The 26,835-nt window shown below is 32.4% G+C and overlaps 1 protein-coding gene across 5 annotated transcripts in view; it reads right to left on the bottom strand.

Moving 5' to 3' along the window:
* Nucleotides 1–26,835, bottom strand: part of CCDC18 (coiled-coil domain containing 18) — a 91,225-nt gene that overhangs the window by 1,546 nt on the left and 62,844 nt on the right. For 4 of the 5 annotated variants that reach the window (XM_023503381.2, XM_031967091.1, XM_031967092.1 and 1 more), the window contains 9 exons: nucleotides 19,297–19,460; nucleotides 17,691–17,904; nucleotides 16,046–16,145; nucleotides 15,333–15,449; nucleotides 13,744–13,887; nucleotides 12,106–12,309; nucleotides 10,945–11,082; nucleotides 8,898–9,098; nucleotides 3,374–3,844 (listed from right to left, as the gene is read on the bottom strand). In XM_023503381.2, the coding sequence (XP_023359149.1) occupies nucleotides 3,374–3,844; nucleotides 8,898–9,098; nucleotides 10,945–11,082; nucleotides 12,106–12,309; nucleotides 13,744–13,887; nucleotides 15,333–15,449; nucleotides 16,046–16,145; nucleotides 17,691–17,904; nucleotides 19,297–19,460 (1,753 nt within the window). Of the gene's footprint in view, nucleotides 1–2,586; nucleotides 2,962–3,373; nucleotides 3,845–8,897; nucleotides 9,099–10,944; nucleotides 11,083–12,105; nucleotides 12,310–13,743; nucleotides 13,888–15,332; nucleotides 15,450–16,045; nucleotides 16,146–17,690; nucleotides 17,905–19,296; nucleotides 19,461–26,835 lie in introns of those variants that run through there. The other variant, XM_031967095.1, reaches the window with a different exon arrangement.

The raw sequence follows: 26,835 nt of genomic DNA, 5'->3' as shown, positions 1-26,835 counted from the left end.
AAATGGGCACATCTTCCCTTTCTACATGAATGATCCATTCCTTCTTGGTCATTAATTTCTTTGATACACTGACACTTCTTTCTCCTATGCTTCTTTCTCCTTTTTCATGATTCTATCCTAGAAATACTATCAAAACTGGGAATGTTGTTATTTTGGCACAATGGCTTTTACTTTTCACCTCTTCTCTTAGAGAAAGTACTCACCAACAAATATTTGATAACTGGGCTATATTCTACTTTTCCAATGCTATAAACCGCATTTTATCTCTAGCCTATGTGTCTTTGCATGAGCTGTGCCCTATGTCTGGAATGTTCTTCTTGGGCAGATATGATTTTTTTTAAAAAAGTGAATTGTTAAGTAGAGAAAGGAGCTAATATACAATTGGTGAAATTAAGAAACACTTCATGAAGGAGATAGAATCTGAATTGGTTGCTGAGGAGAGAGATTTTTACAACTAGAAATGGGGAGGAGTCATTCTAGGTATAAAAGGACAGCATAGACATTTTAAGTAATGGAAAAAGAAGATGGTAAATAGGGAAGTTTAATTGGAATATGATAGAATGAGGAGTGAAATAAATCCAGAAAAGTAGAATTGAACAAATGGAAGCTAATAACTTTCCGAGACATCAAGAATCAGTCAAACAAAATTTTTGAAAAAAATAAAAGAAAATATAAGATATGTCATTGGAAAAACAACTGGCCTAAAAAATAATCCAGGAGATAATTTAAGAATTAATGGATTACCTGAAACCCTTGATTAAAAAAAAAAACAAAAAACAAAAAACAAAAACCTTGGACATCATCTCAGTGTCCTGATATTCTAGAACTAGATGGGATAAAACAGAAATTGAAAGAATACACTAATCACCTCCTGAAAGAGATCCCAAGATGAAGACTCCCAGGAATATTATAGCCAAATTCTGGAACTTCCAGATCAAGGAGAAAATACTGCAAGTAACCAAGAATACTTGAATTGCATAGTGGAGCCACAGTCAGGTTAGCACAAGATTTAGTAGCTTCTACATTAAAGGACCAGCGGGCTTGGAATATGGTATTCCAGAGGACAAAGGATCTAGGAGTTACAACCAAGAATCCCAGCAAAACTGAGTATAATCCTTCAAGGAAAAATGGATATTCAATGAAAAAGAGAACTTATAAGCATTCTTGATAAAAATACTAGAGTTGAGTAGAAAATTTGATTTTAAAATACAAGACTCAAGAGAAACAAAAAGGTAAACAGGAAAGGGAAATCATTAAGGACTTCATAAAGTTAAACCATTTACATTTCTAAATAGGATGAAAAACTTTATCCCCAAAACTTTATCACTGATTAGGACATTTAGAAGGAGTATACATAGACAGAGACATAGGTGTGAGTTGACTTTGAGTTGTGTGAGTTGTGTGAGTTGAATTTTTTTAAAAATTAAGGTGTGAGAAAGAGGGATGTATTAGGAGAAGGGGAGAGAGGTAGAATGAGGTAAATTATTTCACATAAAAGATATGTGAAAAGAGTTTTTGTTATGGAAGGGAAGATAGGTTTATAGGTAATGCTTGAATTTTATTCTCATCAGAACTGGCTCAAAAAAGGAATAACATAACACAGTTTGGTATAGAAACCTATTTTGTCCTATAAGGAAGTAGGTGAGGTAGGGAATAAAAGAAGAGTGGGGCTGATAGAAGGGAGGGCAGAATGGAGGAAGCAGTGGTCATAAGCAAAATATTTTTAATGAAGGACAGGATGAAAGGAGAGAGAGAAAAGGATAGATGGGAAAATAGGATTGAGGGAAACACACAATTAATAATCATAACTGTGAATGTGAGTGAGATGAACTCACCCATAAAACAGAAGTGGATAGCAGAATAGATTAAAAACCAGAAACCAACATGTTATTTATAGGAAACACTTCAAACAGTGAGACACACAAAGTAAATAAATGTTTAAGTGACTGGAGCAGAGTCTTTTATACTTTAGCTGAAATAAAAAAAAAAGCAGGGGTAGCAATTATAATTTCAAACAAAGCAAAAATAGACCAAATTAAAAGAGATAAGCCGGGAAACTACATCTTGTTAAATGGAATAATAGATAATGAAGTAATGCCAATGCTAAACATATATACACCAAATGTAACCAAATAGTTAAAGGCAAAATTGAATGAGCTGTAGGAAGGATAATAAAACTATCAACCTTCCCATGTCAGAAGTAGAAAATAAACAATAAATATATTAAGGAGATGAATAGAATTTCTTTAAAGTTAGATATGATAGGCTTCTGGAGGATACTGAATGAGAATAAAAAAGAATATACCTTTTTCTTAGTGGTATATGGCAGCAGCACAAAAACTGATCATGTATTATAACAGGCATTAAAAACTTCACAAATTCAGAAAAGTAGAAATGTTAAATCCATCCTTTTCAAATCATAATGCAACAAAAATTACACTTAAAAAATTTTTCAAAAAAATTACATTTAACAAAGGACTATGCAAAAGTAGATTAAAATTTATTTGAGACTAAAGAATCTAAACTTAAAGAATGAGTGGGTCAAAGAATAAATCATAAAAACAATAATTTCATCAAAGAAAATGACAATGAGACAAAATGCCAAAATTTATGGGATTTAACCAAAGTAGTATTTAGGGAAAATTTCCCTCTCTAACTCCTACATCAATAAAATAAAGAGCAGATCAGTGAATTGGGCATGTAATTTAAAAGTTATGAATAGTGAGTAATAACCCAATCAACTTTACAAAAGTCAATGACAACCAATAAAAATTTATTCTGATGCCCAGGGCTCAACTGTGTAACTTAACATTATAATAAGAGCAATTTATCTCTATTAACTACAATTCAACACTGAACCTAATGAGCCCTTCTGTCTTTCCCTCTCTGTGAGCTTCACCCTTCCATTTCTCTTTTGTGTCTCTGACTTTTTGCCATCTGATTAACTCTTCCCCTGTGAAACTAAAGTATATTTTTTAGTATTTGTTATATTACTGAATAAAATTGTAATTCCTTCTTTTTAATTTCAAAAGAAGCTAGATGTTTCCTATCTAGCAAAAAAAGTCATTAGTTTTTCCTTGTGCAGCCCTTAAATTTTTCTTGTATATCATTTTCCCTCCATAGAAGAAGACTCCTACCCATGTTTAAAAATGGTCATTATTTTATTCTAATTAAAATTCCCATGTTACAAAAAATATTCCCATATAAAAAAATCCTCTATTACTTTCCAAACACCAATTTTTCTCCCAAATATCAACTTAAAGCAAAATGCAAAAGTTTTCATAGTATAGAAAATTCTATCTGAAAATATTTTTCCCAATATAGAAACAATATCCACTACAAAAAAATGATACTCTTCACAAAAATACAATACCTGATTTGTACCAAATGCTGATATAGAAGACTTTTTTGACAATCTTACTTCTTTGTTTATGTATTTTAACATTCCACTAAGAGTAGTGAAGTCATTACTTTGAGAAGCGTCATCATCATTTGCATCATATGTCATTGGGTCGAATACATCTGATGAAGTATAAAGTACCTCTTTTTTATTTTCTGCTTCTGTTGGTAAAGGATTTTGAATGAGTACTTGCTTTAGATCCTCTAAGAGTTCTTCAGAAAGATCTTCATTGTCATCAGTCTTGTAGCTTAGGTCACTGGCACTAATAGAGCGACGCAATTTTCTAGATTTGAAAAATGATGGCTGAGGTTGTTTGAAAAACCTTGCATCTTGAATATTATACATTATTTCAGTAGGAGACAAAAGTGGGACTGGTAGATACTTGAAGCCTTCAGTCCTTTCACGCCCAGAAAGTTTGGCTTGCAACCTAGTTACCTCTGATTCCTACATAAAAATAAGAAATTTGGTCACTCACATATCGTGAATTTCAGACCTGAAAAAGTAGTTTAAACTTTTATCCAATGTAGTATTACTTTGCACAAATATCCAGAGAAAAGGATTCACTTGTCTCTGAGGTAAACCATTGCATTTCAGAAAGCTCTGAGTGTTAATTTGGTTTTCAAAGCCCCTCATAACCTGAGCCCTTCCTACCTTTCCAATCTTCTTCCATCTTATTCCCTCTTTCACATACTCTTATGATTCAGTGACATTGATATTACTGTTTCTCATACAAGACATGGCATTTCTTGATTTCATGCATTTTTCTAATTCAATTTTATTTTTTCAGTTTTGAATTCTCTCCCTCCCAACTTCCTGCTTCCCACCCATTGAGAAAACAAGAAAAAAATTAAAATATATCTAGTTGAGAAAAACAAATTACTATATTAACCAAACAAGTCCGCTCACTTCCAAATTAACATATGCCTCAATGTGAACTGAGTCTATCACCTCTCTATCTAGATGTGGTAACACATTTCATCCTAAATCCTCTGGAACTGTATAGTTGGTTCCATTATGTTGATCAGAGTTCCTAAATTTTCAAAATTGTTTATCTTTATGTATCCCATGAATACACAGTTCAGCTACTAATTTTACTGTGAATCAGTTCATACCAGTCTTCCCATCTTTTCTCTAAAACTATTCCCTTCATCATTTCTTACAATATAATAGTATTCCATAATATTTATACCATAATTGTTCAGCCATTTCCCAACAGATAGCATCTCTTAAGTTCCCAATTCTTTGCTGTAATGAAAAGAATTATGAATATTTTTTGTACATATGAGTTCTTTTCATCTTTCTCTGATCTCTTTGGGGTAATACAGTTAGTAGTGGTATTGCTGGGTCAAAGAGACTCCAATAAATTTTCAATTTCTTTCGTCTTGGAAATCTTTCTATCCTCATCTCTTGTCTTCTGGCTTCCTTCAAGTCTCAAGTAAAATTTCATTTTCTACAAAAAGATTTTCCTTTTTCCCTTTAATAGAGGAAGGATTTATTATCTTCCCTCTGAGATTTTTTCTATGATAAACCTTATTTATGCCTTATAAATGCAAAGTATAAATGTAAGGTATTGTGTCTCCCCATTAGATTGTGAGCTCCTTGAGAGAGGGATTATTTTTGCCTTTGTTTGTGTCCTCAGTACTTAGTACACTACTTGGCATACAGCAGGCTTAAGAAATGCTTGTAAGAAATGTTATGTCTTTTAACCACTTATAACAAATCTGTTTTAAATTTTTCCTATAATTTTTTTGCTCCCTGAATTAGCATTATAATTAATTCCTATTCAGGCCTGAAGAGCTAAATAGGATAGGGACTGATTTGTGGTGTCATTAATATAGGGAATCTTTGCTGATGATATGATGGTATACTTAGAGAACCCCAGAGATTCTACTAAAAAGTTATTAGAAATAATCCACAATTTTAGCAAAGTTGCTGGTTATAAAATAAACCCACATAAGTCATCAGCATTCTTATATATCACTAACAAAATCCAACAGTCAGAGTTACAAAGAGAAATCCCATTTTAAGTAACTACTGATAGTATAAAATATTTAGGAATCTATCTGCCAAGGGAAAATCAGAAACTTTATGAACAAAACTACAAAACACTTGCCACACAAATTAATTCTGATCTAACTAACTGGAAAAATATCAAATGCTCTTGGATTGGGCGAGCAAATATAATAAAGATGACAATACTACCTAAACTAATCTATTTATTTAGCGCTATACCAATCAGACTTCCCAAAAACTATTTCGATGACCTAGAAAAAATAACAACAAAGTTCATATGGAAAAACAAAAGATCAAGAATTTCAAGGGAATTAATGAAAAAAAAAATCAAATGAAGGTGGCCTAGCTGTACTAGATTTAAAATTATATTATAAGGCAGCGGTTACTAAAATTGTCTGGTATTGGCTAAGAAATAGACTAGTTGATCAATGGAATAGGTTAGGTTCAAAGGACAAAACAGCCAATAACTTTAATTATCTAGTTTTTTGACAAACCCAAAGACCCCAGTTTTTGGGATAAGAATGCATTATTTGACAAAAATTTCTGGGAAAATTGGAAATTAGTATGGCAGAAACTAGGCATTGACCCACACTTAACACCGTACACCAAGATAAGGTCAAAATGGGTTCATGATCTAGGCATAAAGAATGAGATCATAAATAAATTGGAAGAGCATTAATATAGGGAAATGCTGAGTAAGGAAACACTCTACCAATGCAGGATGGTATCATTTCTGTGACTTCTAGACTTAGAAAGCTGCCTAGAGCATTGAGAAACATGCTCTAAGTCAGAATGTATCAAAGGCCAGCCTTGAAATCATGTCTTCATAGTAATAAAATCCAGTTTTCAAATTCTTCCTGACTTAGTAGGCTACAAATTCATGCTGCTACTAGACATCATCTTTATAAAATTTTATCCTAGATAGTACACAGCTATGCAAAAAGCCCTTCAAAAACATTCACAGGACTCATTCAACCCAAGGAAAAGTGTGAAAAGCAAACAATTAATTTTATGTTGACAGGCACTATTAAATATAAAATGAAAAGAATGAAAACCATTAAAAACTGATTCTTTCCTTCAGAACTCCAAAAAGAGATTAGATGTGTATTAGGCAGCTTGCCTTCCCAAATAACTTTTTAAATTAAAATTTTTAAATCAACAGAAATTATTGTGAACAGAAATTCAGTTGAAACTATATGACAGGGAAAGCTATGAGGAAAAAAAAAAGAATACTGTTACTTAGTAGATCAATCTGGTATTGTGTAAACCTTCCATTTCTATTAATTTTATGAAATTTAGCAAATTAGGCAAATCTAATTTTTTTTTATGCTTCTCTCTCTTTGCCTATATCTCCCTTTCAATATCTTTATAATCTACCTAAATTCAGATTATTTCCAGATGGGTACTCCTAGTTTTTTAATGGCAAATTTTTTTTGAGTCCTTACTAGTACATTTTAGCAAAGTGGGCTATAAAATTATGTGTTGACACTAGAGAGGTAGACAAAGGGCCTATTCTTTAAACTAAGATGCTTAATCACAACATTTAGAACCCAAAGGAAAGTACAGAAGAATACAATGAATCTGTAGCAGCTTACCTTGTTTGGGGATCCATTATATAGTACTATCTTGGTTATTTGGCATAGTTGTAACATAAGGTATCTTAAATAACAAACTTTTATTGTTGACCTTTTAAAGTTTTTTGGTAGAAATCACAAATATATTACATAATATCTCTGCTAGAAGTTCAAACAATATGAAATATCACATAACTGTTTCTTGATGACCCAGCAACATGATTAGGAATGGCACTTTTTGTATGGTGCTAAAATCCAAGGATGCCTGCAGAAGCACCTGGGGTGGCTGGGTGAGCCCTCTCATATTCTCCCCTGACTTTCACTTTTCTAGTGGGAACATCTTCTCTTACTCTCTTGTGACTGTTTCTGTGCTTGTGGTTGCTTTCTTCTAAGTGAACTGGTAATTGACTTCTGGCCATCTCTGCATCTCTGCTGATTATCCTTTCTTCTCCTTCCTGGTTTCTGGGTTTATCTGAACTAGCTAAAAAGCTCTTTACTTCAGATTTGCTCATTGAGGAATTATCAGATCTTCTGTCATTTTCATGTCCTTAAGTTTTTTTCTAGCAATTTCTATCTTTCATAAACACAAGGTATTTTTGTTGACTTCTAAGACTGGTTTGTTTTGAACAGTAAAGGATGCTCAAGATATCTGAACACTTGATAAGAAGAGTCTTATATTATACTCATTACAATGTGATTTAGGAAAACAGGAGAAGTTTGGGGGAAATAAAATAGAATGGAGAAGCTAGACAACTTCCTAGCTTTTTCTGTCAGTCTTTTACAACATGGCCTTGATGTTTTATTTAAAATATAAATTCTCAAGAGCACAGAAATAATTTAATAAAAGTACCAAAAAATGTATTCAGAAAAACTTCCATTAGTGTGGATAACAGAGAAAATCATTTCAGAAAAGGTACTGAACTGTTCCTAATTTTTTAAAAATAGTCTTGTTAGCAGAGTTTTGGGATTTTCAATAACTTTACATTCTACAGAACTTAAAAGTTTCTTTTTTAAAGAGCTTTCCAATTTTCAAATAGCTAGTTTACAATCTTTCTTGGGCTTTAACTGACAAATTTAACATATATACTAGCAATTATGTAGCCCTACTGGCATGTTTTCTATTTGTGTATTAATATTGGTTTTTAATTCCCAAAATTTTGGAAGCAGAGAAATTAAATAAAGGTGAATACCTAAGTCCACATGTTTGATGTCTTCAGACTAGTGCTTATATTCAAATCCAATAATAGATAATGAACTTCATGATTTTTCAATTTAGCAATTTTAACAAATATTAATTCTTAAATTTTTTTCTGACTTTTTATTGGCATCAAACAGGAAAACAATATGAGCCCTAAAGTAGGTAGGCTAGGATTAGGTGAATTTAAACTTAAAAGTTCACAAAACTTTCCCTGTAATAATATGAAAGAATATACTATATTAATAAATATATTTATTACTACTTAATAGTAATGAAGTGCATTTTTTTCTTAAATAAGTAGAGAACTAATCATATCATAGTCTTTGTTACTGTTTAGTTGTTTCAGTCATATCCAACTTTTTGCGGGCCCCATTTGGGGTTTTCTTGTCAAAGATACCGGAGTGGTTTGCTATTTCTTTCTCCAGATCATTTTACAGGAAGATGAGGAAACTGAGGCAAACAGAGCAAGTAACTTGCCTGGGGCCCCCTCAACTAGTTAAGTGTCTGAGGTCAGATTTGAACCCATCAGGAAGATGAATCTTAAGATCTGGCATTCTATGTACTGTACCATCTAGATGCTCCCATCATAGTCTTTATCCAAGCAAAATGTATAAGAAATATAAGGAATTTAGGAATGACAATTTTATGCATAAGAAATATATTTCTTTAAAGTCAAAGCTTTAAAGTTTTCTAGACTTTATAGTCTACTTACTTTAACAAGCAATGCTTCGTTGGCAGCTTGAATCACTTCATTCTTGTCCTGCACTTGTTTATGCAGATTGCTTAAAGTACCCTGAGTTTCTTCTAATTCATGTTTTGCCTTCTCTAATTGAACATTTAGTTGCTGAACTGAAGATTTCTGGTTGTCTGAAGATACCTTCCATTTTGTACGATTTTCTCGATGTGTAAGCATCTAAGTATTTTAGAACAAAAAGAAAGTGTCATAGATTTGGTTTTGTTTTATATTTCCTTAATGTTTTGACTACTTAATTTAACTTAAATATATAAGCAAAGCACCTCATTCTTTTTATGGCTAGAAATGTCTTATTTTTCCTATCCCCAAAATTAGTTTTCCCACAAACCTTATTATTCAAATTGCTGCTTTTTAGTGGAAAGTTTTTAACTGTATTTTCCAGCATTGCTATTTAAAGGCTGCTACTCTTTTTTCTTTAATTTACTGCAATATCATTTTTCTCATTTTTATATTGAATTAGTCCTTTTTTTAGAATTAAAAATACCTATCCAAAAAGAAAGACCTTTTAAAATGGTATATAGAGCAATAAAATAATGCTGCTAGGGACAAGGTTTACACTGTGTCTGCAATTATTTCTTTTAAATATAAGATAATATAAAAAGAGACAGTCAAGAAAAAAATAGAACAAACATCATCTAAAAAAATCATAGAAGGCATTACAATCATGCAAAATGAATGGATTATTAGGGTAGGGATATTTCATTTGATTCTAAGTTTTATGATAGCTAGAGCAAAAGAAAATAAACCTTTTTTTAGAGACAAAATATTTTTTGGAACTCAAGAAGAATTTATTGCATGGCATCTTTGTATAAGAGATACTGCATAACAGAGTGGATAATACCATCAGCTACAGTTTCATATAAGACAAACATTGTTCAAAAAGAAAATATTTTTATCACCCCTCTATAAAAGTTAAATACATATTGCACAGTATAATTGTTTTTACGAAGCTGAATATAACTGATCATGTAATTTTTTTTCAGATGAAAATAGACAAATATTTCTATTTGAATGAACAAATGAATAAGCATTTATAAAGCCCTTGCTATGGGCCAGGCACTCTGTCAGGTGATTTGGATACAATTATAATCACAAGAGAACACCAGCAGAATGGATAGCTAGTCTCCCCATGAGACTCTTTAAAATAGCAGCTCTCTCAAAGGAGTCTGAATAGTGCTGGAGGATCAATTTCAGGTCATAATTGAGTGCTCTATTAAGTACATGTAGTACAGATATTGTAGTACAGATATTATGTTGGTTAATATAAGGTTTGGGAAACACTAAATAGGAAAGAAGTAGAAGACATTACACTATTATAAAAACTGAAGTTCTGGAATTGTGCTCTTGTTAGACAGAAGACACTTTTATGAATATTTAAGACAGGTTCTCCTTATCTCTCAGTGGCTGGAAATGTAAGGACTCATTATAGACCGATTGTTACTCTGATTGGCATAGGAACTCTGATCAGCTGTTCTAGCCAGGTGGTCACCTACTTTAGCTTCCTGAAAGCTTTTAAAGTCCCTTACAAACTGGCTCCAATCACCTTCTGATATAATCCATTAATGGCCTTTCTGCCATCTCCAGTCACTTGCCTTTGCACTACCCATACTCCATGCCACAGTTCACTAACTTCATCGCCTTTTGGCATCTCTTGATAACTGCAAAACTCAGCTGAGCTCACATACCACTTCCATATTGTCTTTCCTTATCTCTCTAGTGCCAAAACCCACCTCCCAAAAGACACGGTCTCTTCTCCCATTTGAATATAAGGTCTTTGAAGGCCAGGATATCTTAATATCCCACATCCCTAGTGCCTATCACAGTGCTCGACACATATAAAGCAGGTGTTTAAATGCTCCTTTTTACTCATTCATCCACTCATTTATTCATTCATTTATTTATAGAAAATGAATGCTTGATGATTGACGTTAGCAAAAAGACCAAGACAGAATCCAATGAACATTTATCCAGGTTTACTCAGTCTAATTCAATTTGTTTTCTTTACCTCTAGATGATAAGCTTCTTTCAATGATTCTATTTCTGTCAACAGTTTCTTTACTTCTGCTTGCAGTCTGGCCTCCAACTGAGTTTCACGTACTTGTGAAGCTCCCAATTCTTCAGCCAAATGGTTCGCATGTAATTCCTTCAAAACACACATTTTAATTTTTAATAAATCTAAAATAATCCAACAAATGAACTGAAATGTAGTTTGGGAAATAAATGTTTAATGAGTGACTACTTTATACAAGGCACCGAATTAAAAGCTCTGAAAGATTCAGAGATAAATAAGACTAATTTGCCTATAAGATCCTCAAAATCTAGTGCAATAACACAGGCTTCATAATTTGTTCCTTCCAAGTTTAAAGATAGGCTATCTTCTGCAGGAACTGGTTATAGAAATAGTAACATGCATCACAGTAATGTAGGAATAGAAGTAATACTATAGAATCAATATAATGAGAAACTAGTGGTTGTTGAAGTTAGTAAAAATATTTACTTAATTATATAATTAAGCAATATAGGCTAAAGACTTATTATTTCAGAGTATAACAACCATATGAGCAAATTCCTGTAACTACATTCATGTCTTTGTATGATAATTATATTATATAGTACACTTAGATGCTTTTTGGCACTAGTATCATTTCTGATAACCCAGTTAGGACTGGGGCTATTAAGACAGGTAATTTTCTAGAGAATTTTTTTTTTTTAATTTAGGAGCACAAAAACATAATACCAAATGACTGTCATATATGTTCCTTGCCTATACTGTTTATGAATATAGTCAAGCAGAAAATGTACATAGTATATATGCTTTCAATCAACTCAGCAAAAGTTCAGGGTCAAAAATATTTAACTGACCCCCCAATTGAATTAACATCCATCTAGTGTAGGGATCAAATGAATTTTTGGTGGTTAACATCCAACCAGAGTAGGAATCCAAGGAGATTATCGGTGATCATGTCTAATGAGTAAATGGAAGACTGTTTCCATTGGTCCTCATCAAAATTACTTAACTTTTAAATTTTAAAAGTTGTACCAAACATTTCCTAATACACAATTTATTGCAAAAAAAATCTAGATTAAACCTGTTTCAGAAATCCAAAAGGTAGCTGACATAATTTAATAATAGCTGTAATAAAAGAAAAATGTTTTGAATAGAAACCTTCTCTCTAGAAAGATGTTTTGTTTCATCTAGTTCATTTGCAAGTCTCTCGGCTTCTCTCTGAGCTTGGACTTGCTGTCGGCGGGTCTCCAGTAGCTCCTGCTGAGTCTGCTGAATCTGCTCCTCTGCTAATCTCACCTGCTGCCCTAAATCCAAAGCTTCTTTGTATTGGGCTGCAATACACTGTTCCTGCTCTTTCATAATCTGAAAAGCAGAAATCATTCTTAAGTTTCATACAATGACTGAAAACCCTAATTTTTGCCCTGATGCCTCTTGAAAGAATAGATACTGAACATTCCCATTTTGCTGCTCATTACCTTTTGACCCTGAGGAAATTATTTAACAACAGCCAGCATTTACAAATCACTTTATACACATCATCTCATATGACCCTCACAACTGTGTAAGGTAGGTGCTAATATTATCCCCTTTCTACAGATGAGGAAAATAAGGATTAGAGGAGTCAGATGACTTACAACCAATAAGTGTCCATGGCAAGACTTGTACTCCCACCTTCCTGACTCCAGGTCCAGCATCACTGGGCTACCTGCTGACATCATGAACCTCTTTAGGCTTGGTTTCTTCAATTTTAAAATAAAGAATCTGGACTCTTAAATTTCAAAGAAGGCCCGCTCTTCCAGCTCTAGATCTATGATCCTACATGAACTTTTTTTTTCTGATTGTGCTTCTTCTCAAGTTCTTCATATGCTAGGAAGGAAATCTGTAATAGAGTGTGCTTTGGACAATACTTAGCAACATATAGTCATTCCCTTATCAGAAGCACATTTTATCAGCACAACATCAGTCAGACAGGTCTAATAGAATGTTTAGACTTGGTTAAGTCTAATGGAATATTTGAAAGAACCCCACAACATCCTAGCATGTGCAAACTACATGAGCAGACAGAAAAGTCAAGAGATGAGTGATGCCGTAGAAGCAGAAACCTTAAGATCCACCAACTGATGGGATATATGGGATGAAGGAGAATAAGAAGTCAAGGATAATGTTATGATTACTAAGTAATTGGAAAGAGATAGGGAAGTATGGAAAAGGAGAGTATTTTAGATTACTGTTTTAGTTTTCTTGCTCCTGGATATATGTTACAAATATGTAAGTTTGTATCAATATATTAGTCTTCAAAAAAAAAAAAAGCCCCTCAAAGATTAGGTATCACAATAGGCAACAGGTATGGGAATACTATACATAAATAGACACTAAAATAATGACAGCAAATTGAAAACCAGGGAAACACTTAACTGTATCCACTATATTTCACTTTAAATAAAACAACTTTCTGGAGAAGAAAAATAAGGAGCTGATTCTTTAATTTGCAAAATTAACAATAGTATCCTTTTAAAGATGACTTTTCTCCAATGTATTAGAAACATGATACAATGTCTAAAAAAATTTTTAAACAATGTTTTTAAGCACATACAGTGTGCTAACTATTTATGGAATCAGCATTGGTTAAATGGAGAAAAATGCTTGATATTTCTTAAAAATTGAGAAAATAACTTAAAAAGTTTGATCAATACATGTTAAAGCTCTGTGTGATGTTATTCATGCACAATAGAAAGTGAATGACTAAAAGGCAATTTTATTCTTTAAGGTGAAAAATCATTTAGAAGAATAACTTACATTCTCAATCTCTGTTATTTTCTGTTGTTTTCTTTCTGTTTCTTTTTTTAATTGATTAATCTCTTGTTCATTTTGTAGTACTTCAAATTCTTTTTCACGAAGCTGGTCTTTACTAATTTGTAAGTCTTCTTCTAAGACTTCTATCTGGATATTAAAAAGCAACTAATTAAGGTTATCATGACATCTTAATTGTTATATTTGCACACTAAGAGGCAATTCCTTAAGATTACTAGATCCTAATTCTAAATACGATAAAAAATAAATTAAAATTTTGACTTATCTCTATAAACTATTTTGTTACTTAGCATTATTTCATATTTTTCTAAAAAGGAAAAGCTCTTATCATACTTAGGAAAGTAATACAAAAAATATGTATTTACATCTATACAATTACATACTAAAGACTATTTCCATTTTATTGAAAAATAATAAAATTATACTATATTAGTTTTTCCATCACAAATTGTGATCATCTTTTCTTGTCAATTTATTTGTTTCACATAAAAAAATCTGCAATATCAAGTCTTTTATCCTAAACTGTAAAACTTAACCTGAAAAATGCCTATATGCTAGTGGCCTTAACAATTTCCCTTCTGAAGTTCACACTATTGGTACTTTCAATATTCTTTTCATAGATAGAGAGATAGATAGAACACTTATCTACACTGACTTCAGCACTTGCCTTCCTCTCACTCACTATATTCTTGTTATGTCAATCTCATCCAGTCCCAATGGCTTCAATAGCCAGTTCATGGCTATTTTTATGAGGCTGATTCCCAAATTAATCTGTATTTCCATCAATAACCATTTCCTGAGTTTCAGAGCTGTATTTCCAACTCCTTACATCAAATTCTTATTTGGATATTCCATGGCACTCCAAACTTAATACAGACAAAACAAATTCATCACATTACCTATCTTTCTCTTTCTCACTTCCCTATTTCTATTAACAGTGACTATATTCTACCATTACCCAGTCTTGAAACTCTGGATTTCTAAAATCTCTCAGTTCTGTTACCTCATATCCATCACTTTAATTTAGTTTTTAATTACTTAAATACATTCCTGACTAGTTAACTTATCTCCATTTTCTTCCCACCCCAATCTCACCTATATACATTATAACTAGTTTAAACATTCTAATGTGCAATTCTGATTACATAATTTCTCTGTTAAAAATCCTCTAAAAATAGTTTAAAAGAGTTTCCCACTATACAATCATTTTTCTTTTAACATAAAGGATAACATAATATCCTTATATAGTTTTAAAATGGAAACATTTAAAATGGAAACCAATTTTTGCTTTGGTGGAGGGGGATAATTGGTAAATTTTCTTTTTGCTGATATGGACTTCTAATCTGCTACTCAAACGTAAATATTTATAAGTTATTATTTTGGTTGCCTATGGTAGCCATTTTTGTCCACAATATTTGTAATAACACATTACACATACATATATACATAAAATGATGTCATGTGTCTATATTTTAAAATACAAGATAGAGGTTGTTTTTACTATAACTAGTTGCAACCTAAATTATTTAAGTTTCAGAGCACACAAAGGCTTTACGAAGAATTAATTAAGTTACCTGTTTATTAGATTCCTTAAGTTCTAGTTTTGTTTTCTCCAGAGTACCCTCTAACTTAATTATTTTTTGTTCCATTTCTCCTCTATGTTCACGAATAGTAATGTCCAATTGTGTAACCTAAACAAGAAAGCAAATACATATACAAAATTGCTAAGGATTCTTTTCTACTATGATAATAAAATTATTAGGAAAACTCATATTTTTAATGAAGTTAATACCAAATATATTGTACAGCAGTATTCATGGGAAGTGTAAAGAATTCAAACATATAGTCTCAAAAGTAAATTATTAAAGGGCCATGCTATTAACTTCAACATTTTGGCTCATAAACGGCACACAAACATTATAAATCTATTGAACAGAAACCTAACATAATCTCAAATGAAACATAATAATATAACTGATATAAGATTACTAATTAAAAACAAAATAAACAACCCCATCTATCTAAAGATTACTACTTAGAAGATGCCCCAAATCTTATTTCTGTCATCACCCTTCAAAGTCTTCACCTTCTCCCTTCTAATAACTAGGGAACCAAATCCTTTATTTCCTGTTTTATTACATTATCTAGCCTAGCCCAAGAGGATCAAAGGCTCAGATACTTAAGTCTGGTAATTTAAGAATTCACATGTTAATTCAGCAAATAACATTAAACTGTTTAAGTGTGTTGCAAAATACAAATCTATTAAAGTATCACTAAAGAAACTGACTTGAGCGGCTCTTTGCTTCAGTTCCCAATTTCTATCTTTCAGTGCCTGGTCCATGGTAAGAAGTTCTTGCTTTTTGTCCTCAATATCAAGCTTGCAATCTCTACAATTTGATAAAGAAAAATACAAAGAACAAAAAGGATACTGAAAATATAAACTTTATTAACAGACAGAATTCAACTAGTAATTTTTCCTGGAAGCTATAAAAGAATGCAACATTTCCTTATCAAAGGATCTTTTGAAAGATGTGAATAAAGATCAACAATATTGTTATCACAGATTTCTCAAAGGCAAAATAATATTATTTCACATTTTGTGATTTTAAAATGAATTATTACAAATTAGTTATCAAAGCACAATCACAACTACAAGATTGATGTGAGATAAGTCTGAAATGATTAATATAATTATCTTTTGTTTCAAAATTGCCTTTATTTCCCCTTTTCTCTTCCCCTTTTAACAGCTTGTTAATTGCTAATGCAACCAAATTTGGAATTACAACCTAGGTTAAAAACTTGTAAAGATTTTATCTTTCCAAAAACCTTTGCAATTATTAATCTCAAAAGTAAAGCTGAACTGTCCTTGGGATTCTGAAGCAACTGAAATGAAGAAAACAATCATTTTTTTAAATTCAAAGTTTTCTATTATCTTTTCTTCTATTTTCAAATGTCCAAAGGTAAAAAGCCAATTTTTTTAAATTACCTTTCAAACTTGGAAAATAACCTCTTTATAATTCTTCTAAAAATTCTTCAATAAAGAATAAATCGAAAGCAAATATTCATACTGCTTAGAAACAAAGTATTCAGGATTCTCTAAGGTAAGGATGATAAGCTTTCACTTATTTAAAGCTTGGCCTTCTTAGAACCCTGGGTTAAATGGATTATTTTAGATCTTGCCTAGAAGATGAGAGCTCCTGAACAACGTAATTAATAACAACATATTTGCATAACAATTTAAAGTCTTATAATGTGTTCTTACCATGATCTTGTAAGATACACTATACAATGAGAAGCGGAGATATTCTGCAAGCTTAATAATAAAAATTTCTATGTAAAAAATACATGAAGATTTGTAGATATCTCAGTTTAGTCTCATAACAATCTTGCAAACTAAGTGTTATATGTATCATCATCACCATTCTACAGGTAAGGAAACTGAGGCCAAGAAAAGTTAAGTGATTTTCTCCCAGGTTCTAAGGGCAGTAGTTTTTGGAGATGCTTACCAATATCACTCCTATCTCTGGGTCTCACACCAAAGAACTAAGTTGATCTCAGTCTGCTTGTCTTATAGAATAATTCCTACATACTGTCCTTCATAACTTACTGTTCTGATGCAACTCCTGAGTCCTTCCTATTCACTTCTGTCAACCCAGCACTTACCATTTGTTATTAATTCCTAGCACCGAGTAAAAACAATTCTAGCCCAGTGGTGACATATGGGGCCAAAGGTATCCTTGGTATGAAAAGAGTTGAAGCTATGATCGACATGGCACAATGACAATAGAGATGATCAGTGTGATAGATGGATAGTCTGGGGAACCAAGCTGGTTGCTACTTCAGATGTCTGGGTCCTTCATAATTTAAAGTAATTAGAGAAGGCAAGGAATATAATAATCCAATTATAGTGTCACTTAAAATGCTTAACTCACCTAAGTTCAGCTGTGAGATCTTTTATAGTGGAATACTTTTCCTCCAGAGATATTTGAGCATTCTGTAGTACATCTCGCAATTCTTGCAGCTGCTTTAAAGTATTTTTTAATTCTACATGAGCATTTTGCAGTTCAGTCTCTAGCTCTTCTCGTTTCTGCAAGGCTTCCTTTAGATCATTTTGAGAATGTTGATGTAGTTTTTCTAACTCTTTCACTGTTATGAGGGAGAGCAATTTTAAAACCATAATCTACTATTTTAGTATTGAGATCTCTGTAAATAATCATAATAAATGAATAACCAAATTTGAATCATCTTCAAGTGATTATAAAAAAAGAGGAAAACACTGAACACTCATAGTTCCTTGCAATCTCACAATCCTAAATTCTCACTTTATTATAATTCAAAAATCAAATTAACATTCATTTATTAATTGCCTGTTACGTACCAGGTTTTGGGCTAGGTGCTAGGACACAAATAAAAATGTGATACGGCCCCTGCCCTCAATGAGCTTACATTCTACTGGGGAATACAACATGTTAAGTCATTGCAGGATATAAATAAAACAGTGATAGGAGTAAACTAAAAACTGAGAAAGTCAGAAAAGGTTTCTTGAAGGAGGTGGCATTTGAGTTGAGCCTTGAAAAATGCTAGGAGTTGCAAGTGGCAGAGTTGAAGAGGAAGGGCATTCTAGGAAGGGGGCAACTGCATGGATGGAGATGGGAGATAAAACATCACATAAAGGTAGTCATAAGTATGCTAATTTGACTGAAGCACAGAATGCATGAAGGAAATGCTAATTAGCCTGAAATTAGAGTTAGAGAAGTTAGAGAAGTTAGAGAAGAAAGAATGTGAAAGACTTTAAATAATAACCAGAGGTGTTTCTAGTTAATCCTAAAAGCCACAGGTAGTCACAAATTTCTTGTTTCTCTAAAGGAGAGACATGTCTGCACTAGGGTGTTTATGATACCAGGAAAGAGACTGGATGTGGGAAGTGAAAGAGGATGAGGGAAGAATGGTATATGAGTCTTGATTGAACCTGGATAATTGGAGGCTTCCTAACTCAATAGAAATGGGAAAGTAATGAGGATGGGTGAGTGTAAGGGGAAGGATCAAGAGTTTTGTTTTGGATATATATGTTGAGTTTGAGGCATTTATGGAATATCCAGGTAAAGAAGTTTAAACAGCAGTCATTTGTAGATGTGGGACTAAAGCTCAAAAGGGGGATGAAGGCTGGAAGAGTCATCTACTAAGAAATGATAACAGAATCCGTGGGAACTGATGAACTCATCAAGAGATAGTACAGAAAGAGAAGAATACATTATCCAGTGCAGAGCCCTGGGACATACCCACACACAGAGTAAAGTACATGGAAGATGAACCTGCAAAAAAGACTGAAAAAAACATTAAATGGACAGGTAGGAAGAGAACTGTAATAGATCAGCATCATAAAACCTAGAGAAGATTGTGTGTATGTGTGTGTGTGTATGGAAGGAATAGAAAATAGAAGCTAAGGAGGATTAGGACTGAGAAAAGGTCACTGACTTTAGTAAGAAAGAGATTGAACAAAATGAGCTGACAGTTAAGCCCAGCTAAGCTATTGCTTACCAGCTTTCACTTTTTTATCTAGCTCTGTCTGTGTTTGTTCTAAGGTCATATCTAAATGATTTAACTGGATTGTTTTATTCTCTCCATCCCGTCTTAAGTGAAGTATTTCTTTCTCCATTTGAAGCAACTCATCCTTGCACTGATCCATCTCCAATTTTATGTGCCTGAACACAAAGGAAATAAAACAAGCAACAAATAAAAAAGTAACTGCAGTACTTAAATTTTATTGAATTCTGTGATGTATTCTAAGTTGCAAGGTTATAAAGTGCTGAATGACAAATAGCACTACATTTTTAAAAAGCAAGCCTTCAAGTATAAAAAGTACCTAAATATATTTACTTTTATTCATATGACATAGTTACCTATTAACAAAGGAAATATAAAATATCTAACAATACTAGTAGTAACATGTGGTTCTAATTTAAGATTTAGAGTAGTTTTTTTAATTTTAATTTTTGTACACTTTTTAATGTGCTAAGGTGTTATAATGATATTACATATTTGGAAATCATTCAATTAGCAACTTCAAATACCCAGAATACAACTGAGAATACAGACAATTGGGGGGGGAAAAGGCATCAGAATAGCCAAAAGTCTACATGCTAAAGTTCCTCAAACTCTCAACCCTAATTCAAATAAACTACATGAATACTAGAGTTCCTTCCAACTCTGAAATTCTATTATGAATCTAAATTTAGTTATTCAGTTTTCTAGCTCAAAGCAGATAAAGAACAGTAAATTAGAAAGAAGATTGGGAGGTTGCTAAAATATATATATAGGCACAGTAACAGTTTGACAGCAAAGAAAGAAAATTCATTATTAAACACAAATAACTTTCAAAATGTAACAATCTGAGGTCACTAAGTATAAAGGCAAATGGCCCCATATATTTCAAAAGTGACCATCGGTCATGGAGAAAGGGCTAATTTATTTGGCATAAAAAGCAGCATGGCATCTTGGACCAAGGTGGCCTTGAAACCATAATAGGCCTACTTCTGACACAAACTGGCATGTGCCTTGGGGATAAGCCATTGAATTTCTCATTGATATAAGTATCACTATAAGACAGAAATTGCAGAAAAGATGCCAAACTACAATGGGGGAGAGGTGGATGCTTTTCATTTGAATTTTACATATCAGTGAAATTCACAGATTTATTTTTCTTGTTTCTATAAAGGGATAAGGGAAACATATGATAAATATATCTAATGAAGATTTCCCTCAAAAATAATTTAAAGTTTGGAGTTTGGGCATCTGATGGAATAAGGGAAGATAACTAAACCTTATGTGGAATACCTTTTTTCTTTGACCATGCCATATAAAAGAGATATTGATAAATACATCAAGACTTGGAAATAAGATTCAAGCCTTTTATAAATAATAGCAGATACCAAATATTTTTCTGTTAATTTTCAAAATTTTATTGGAGATCTTAAACTTGTGATTCTGGGGAAAAAAACCTCATCTTTCAGTACCATATTTGAAAAGCAAGGTAAATTTTTAGAACCCTGATGCTAATCTAGCCTCACCACAGATGAATAGGAGACTGAATGATTTATATACTGGACAATGAAGTTTTAGATTACTGAAAGATATGCAAGATGAAACTTAAAATATATGCCAAATGGGAAAAGAAAAATTGTCTTTTTTTTTTTTTTTTTTTTTTGGAGGTAGAATACTTTCTAACCACAGATTTGGAGAGTCAATATACAAAGTACAATTTTATTTTAATGGAAAGTAAATTCTTGAGAAAAGTGTAAGTTTTATTAGCTGAATTGTTATCCCTGACAGCAATGCTAAGAATAGTAGATACAGGGCCTATTTTTGAGGATGAGGTTTTCTAAAACTAGGACTTTTAAAAAATAACAAAATTAGAACTATATAATGCAAAAACTTTCAACTATTCAAAACTCATCCTTACTACTAATGATGCTGGAATAGTTTTTTTTTTAAAAAAAGGAGCAGTCATATTCATAAAGGAAACTATGGAGCTATAAAGAGAATAGTCAAACTGATAAAATGGAAAAAGAAAACTTGCTGCTACCATGGAAGCTACCATGGAAGTAGCAGCTTAAGTATGAAACTATCTTCTCTTTGGGGAGGTTAATCTAAAAAAAAAATTAGAAATTTACATAAGAGAAAAATGATTTATCTCTTCATCAAAACTGAGAAAATTATCTTTAAAAATTATTTTTTTGTTTTTTTATTTTATTTGGTTAAATGTTTTGTGATTATGTCAAAAAATTTAAACCTTCATTTTAAAAAGTTTTGAGTTTCAAATTCTCTCCATCTTTCCCATCCTTCTACCAACTCTTGAGAAGGCAAATAATATTGATTGTACATGTAAAGACGTATGTAAACATGTTTCCATATTAGCTATATGTTGCAAAAGAAAACACGCAAAACCTAAAAAAATACAGAAAATGAAAAAAAAATAAACTTCAATTTGCACTTAGTTGTTTACCAGTTCTCTCTCTGGCAGTAGATGGCATTTTTCACTATCAGTCCTTCAGAATTGTCTTAGATCCCTGTCTTTATAAAAGTACTTAAGTCTTGGGACAGCTAGGTGGTGCAGTGAACAGACCCCCAGCCCTCAAGTCAGGAGGACCTGAGTTCAAATCTGACCTTAGACACTTACCACCTTCCTAGTTGTGTGACCCTCGGCAAGTCACTTAACCCCAACTGCCTCAGCCAAAAAGAAAAAAAGAATACTTAAGTCTTTCGTCTTTCACTTTGATTAAAACTTACAATGATGCAGTTATTATGAACAATGTTCTCCCATTTCTGCTCACTTCACTTTGATGAATCAATTCATGTAAGACTTTCCAAGTTTTTCTGAAACCATCTAGCTCATCATTTCTTAGAACAGTGGTATTCTACCACAATCATATACTACAACTGGTTCAGCCATTCCCCGACTGATAGGCATTCTCTCAATGTCCAATCCTTTGCCAGCACAAAAAAATCTATTATAAATGAAATTGTCAATTTCTAAATGCTACATTCATATACAGATTGTTTGTTTAAACTTTTCCTTGAAAATCTTCATCCAACTTCTAACTCCTTAGGGTTCTGTGGAATTTAGGATTTGTATTACGTTCACTAATTCAACAAACATTTATTAATACCTAATATGCATAAAGTAGATAAAAGGATAAGACTAGTTTTAAAAAAAAACACCAAACCCATAGTCCCTGCTGTTTAGAAACTTATAATTTGAGTAGGTCAGCTTCATTATAAGTTTAAAAGGATTTTGTAGGGTAGACCCTAAAAACTTACCATCACTCAGGCATAATACATATTACTCCCTCTAAACCATGTACTAAATTGACTTTGCTCTTACTGCTCTTCATGTACATCCTTCATTCCTCTGCATAGGCTGTTCCCGGCAGTCTTGAATGTATTCTTTCTTCACCTCCAATTTCTGGAATTCCTGTCTTCCCTTCAAGGCTCAATAAAGAAGGCTTTTCCTAATTCTCGCTAGCTGTTAGTACTCTCTTGAAATTATATTTTTTAATGTATGTGTATTATATATATGTGTGTGTGTGTACTATATATATGTATGTATAATACATATGTACATATGTATAATATGTTTATGTGTAATACATATATACATATTATATGTAATCCATCCATCTACATATCGGTTGATACACACATATGATTTCCCCAAAAGAATGCAATAAGCTCTTTTCATTTTGTTTCTCCAGGATCTAGCAAAATATCTGACATAAACTGTTTAATAAATGCTTGTTGATTTGACCATTTGTCTGGTTTCCATAAGAAAAAGAATTGGAAAAATCAGTCAATCAATAACTTGTCTTCCTACTAACTCTCTATATAGGTACCTATTTATTAATGTGTTGTTTCCTCTAATATTAATATTAATATTAATATGCTCCTTGACAACAGGAACTGCTTTGTGTTTAAATTAAAAAATATTTTTTCCAATTACAAGCAAAAACAATTTTACATATTTGAAAAAATTTTAAATTCCAAATTCTCTCCCTTTGTCCTCCCTTTGAGAAAGCAATTTGATATTGATTATATAAATATAATCAATGCTAAACTATTTCCTTATTAGTCAAATTATAAAAGAAAACAGAGACCTTACCTAAAAAAAGAAAGAAAAATAAATAAAAGATATGCTTCAATCTGCATTCAGAGTTTATCAGTTCTCTCCCTGGAGACAGATTGTATTTTTCAATCATAAGCTGTTAGAATTGTCTTGGATCACTGTATTAGTAAGAATAGCTAAGTCATTCTCAGTTGATCCTTGTACAGTATTATTGTTACTGTGTACAATTGTTTTCTGCTCACTCTACTTGGCATCAGTTCATTTAAGTTTACCCAGGTATTTTTTTTTTTAAGTCCTGCTCATGTCTTATAGCACAATAGTATTTCATCAAAAGCATATTCCCCAACTTGTTCAGCCATTCCCCAAGTGATGGGCATCCCCTCAATTCCCAATCCTTTGCCTTTTCTTTGCCCAATTCTTAAGTGTCCAATTTTTAAATAGCTTACAAAAAGAGATGCTATTTTACCTTTTTGCAGATAAACATTCTTTTTTATCTTTCTTTTGGATACAGACCTAGCAGTGATATTGTTGAATCAAAGGGTATATAAAATGCTCTTTGGATGTAGTTCCAAACTGTTCTCCAGAACAGATGGATCAGTTCACTACTTTGCCCAGAGTATATTAGTGTTCCTATTTTTCCACATCCTCTCCAACATTTCTCATTTTCCTTTTCTTTCATATTAGCCAATATGATATGTATAAGATGGTACCTCAGAGCTATTTTAGTGCTCATTTCTCTAATCAATATTGATTTAAAGCATGGCTATGGATAGCTTTGATTTCTCCTCCTGAAACCTGCCTATGCATATCTTATCATCCAATAAATTTCACTTAGTTCTCTAAATATTTAGGAAGTGAGGTCTTTATCAGAGAAACATGATATAAAATTACCCTCCACCCAGTTTTCTGCTTTTTGTCTAATTTTGGCTACATTAATTTTGTTTGTGCAATATAATTTAATTGAAATTATCCATTTTTCATCCCATAATGTACTCTTGTACTCTATCAGTTGTTTGGTCATAAATTCTCCTATTTCTTAGCCAGTAGCAGATTGTTTTGAGAATTACCATTTCATAATACAGTTTGAGATCTGGTACTGCTAAACTACTTTGCACTTTGTTTTTTTTTTTTTTTTTGGATTCCCATAATATTCTTTATCTTTTTTTCTTTCAGATGAATTTGTTACTATTTTTTCTAGCTCTATAAAATAGTTAGTAGTTTGATTAGTATGATACTGAATTAATTTAGGTAGGATTATAATAGTATTTTTATTTTATTAGGTCATTCTAACTGTGAACAATGTTTTGCCATGTGTTTAGATCTGACTGTGTCAAAAATGTTTTGTATGTACTTGTTTTTATATAGTTTCTAGGTTTGTCTTACCAGGTAACACTCCCAACTATTTTATAATCCCTACAATTATTTTAAACGAAGTTTCTCTTTTTTCTTTCTTTCTTTCCTTTTTGCTAAGACAATTGGGGTTAACTGACTTGACCAGGGTCACATAGCTAGTAATTGTTAAGTGTCTGAGGTCTTCCTGACTTCAGGGCCAGTGCTCTACCCATTGTACCCCCTAGGTGCCCCATCTTGTACAATTCTAATTGTAGCTCCAGCATTTGAATTTTTTTTCTTGTTTCTTACAAAATTTTCTCTTTGATCTGGGGTTTCGAAATTTAGCAATAGTATTCCTGTGTGTTTTCCATGCAGGATTTTTTTGAGGGTGATTGGTGGATTTTTTCTATTTCTACTTTCCCTCCATGTTCTATCACTCCAGGATAATTTTCTTGGATTATTTCTTGCATTATTTTGTCAAAGTGCTTTTTTTGGTAACAATTTTCAGGCAGTCCAATTATTTTTATATTTTCTCTTGATCTGTTCTCCAGATCATTTTTCTTATATTTCACATTCTGTTCTATTTTTTCATTCTCTATAATCTGTTTTGTTATTTCTTGGTCTCTCACAGATTCCCTAGCTTTTTCTTATCCAGTTTTAATTTTCAAAGAGTTATTTTAACTTTGAGACTCTGTATCTTCTTTTCTAGTTGGTTAACTTTTTTTTCTCTCATGATCTTGTTTTTCTTGGATGGTTTTTATTTTTTATTTTTAGTTTTTTAGTTTTTTTTTCAATGTCTCTCAACTGACTTCAAAATCTTTTTTGAGTTCTTCTATAAATTTTTTCTGGGCGGGGAGTCATTTCATATTACTCTTCGGATTAGAAACTTTTTTTTACTTCGGTGTCTTCCTCTGAAGATGAATCTCAGTCTTCTTTGTTCCCATAGTATGTTTCTATGGTGGGGTTCTTTCTACATTGTCAGTCTTTTTTTTTTTTTTTTTTTTAATAACAGTTAGTGTAAGCACCTCTAATTCTGGGGCGGGAGGATGGTGTCTCTGGTACTCTCTTTCTGACCAGGTACCCCAAACCAAAAGCCCCGCCCCCTCCAACATGTGCCCACAGCCAGCAGCCTCTCTTCCCCCCTGCCTCTGCACTCATGGGTATGCTGGTTCCTTCTTACCCAGGGCTGAGTCTCAGCAGCCACAGTTGGACCTGTTGTTCCCAGTCTTCCCAGACTTAGACTCCACAAACAGTACAGGATATGAAAGTTTCTGTATTTCCCCCAGAGAATCCAGCCACACCCAGCTTGCCCTGAGGCTCTCCACAGGTTGTTTCTGTGGGGTTAGCCCAGAGTATTTACATTTCACAATGGGTTGGTCTTATTTTTTTTTCAGATCTTCTTAAGTTATATCAGGAGGATCTCTTACCATAAGTCTTCTCGATTTTTCATGAGTCTAAATTTGATCTAATTGTGGAGGAAATTGGGAGAGCTTAAAATTTACCAACCTACTTCTCCATCTTCCCAGAATCCTTCCCCAAGCCACTTTTCCAGTGATTTTTAGAGGAATTAGTGTTGTATTTTGTCAAAAGCTTTTCCTGCATTTACTGATAAAATCATATGTTTTTGATGTTTTTGTTACTGATATGGTCAATTATTCTAATAGTTTTTAGGAGTTACAAGTATCATTTTCTCTTGTAGGACTATAAGCAGTTTTAACCTTAATGAATCCTTTATAATTTCTTTTCCTCTTTATCTTTTTAGGCTTTTTTAAAGTCTTATATTTGAAAGTCAAATTTTGTCTTTTCATCAAGGATGCCTAAAAGTCCTTTATTTCACTGAATATCTATTTTCCCCCCTAAAAGATTATACAAAGTTTTGTGGGGAATTGTTTTTGGTTGTAATCCTACCTCCTTTGTCCTCTGGAATATCATATTCTAATCCTTCTGATCCTTTAATGTAGAAGCTAATAAACTTTGTTGTTATCTTAACTGTGGCTCCACGATATTTGAATTATTTTTTTTTTTGGCTACTTGTAGTATTTTTCTCCTTCACCTGGGACCTATATATCTTGGCTATAGCTTTGGAATTTGTCTACAATATTCCTGGGTATTTTCACAAAGAATAT

Source organism: Sarcophilus harrisii, chromosome 4 (assembly GCF_902635505.1).
Source record: "Sarcophilus harrisii chromosome 4, mSarHar1.11, whole genome shotgun sequence".
In the NCBI taxonomy this organism is placed as follows: Eukaryota; Metazoa; Chordata; class Mammalia; order Dasyuromorphia; family Dasyuridae; genus Sarcophilus; species Sarcophilus harrisii.
This window is presented reverse-complemented; position numbering and strand designations above follow the sequence as displayed.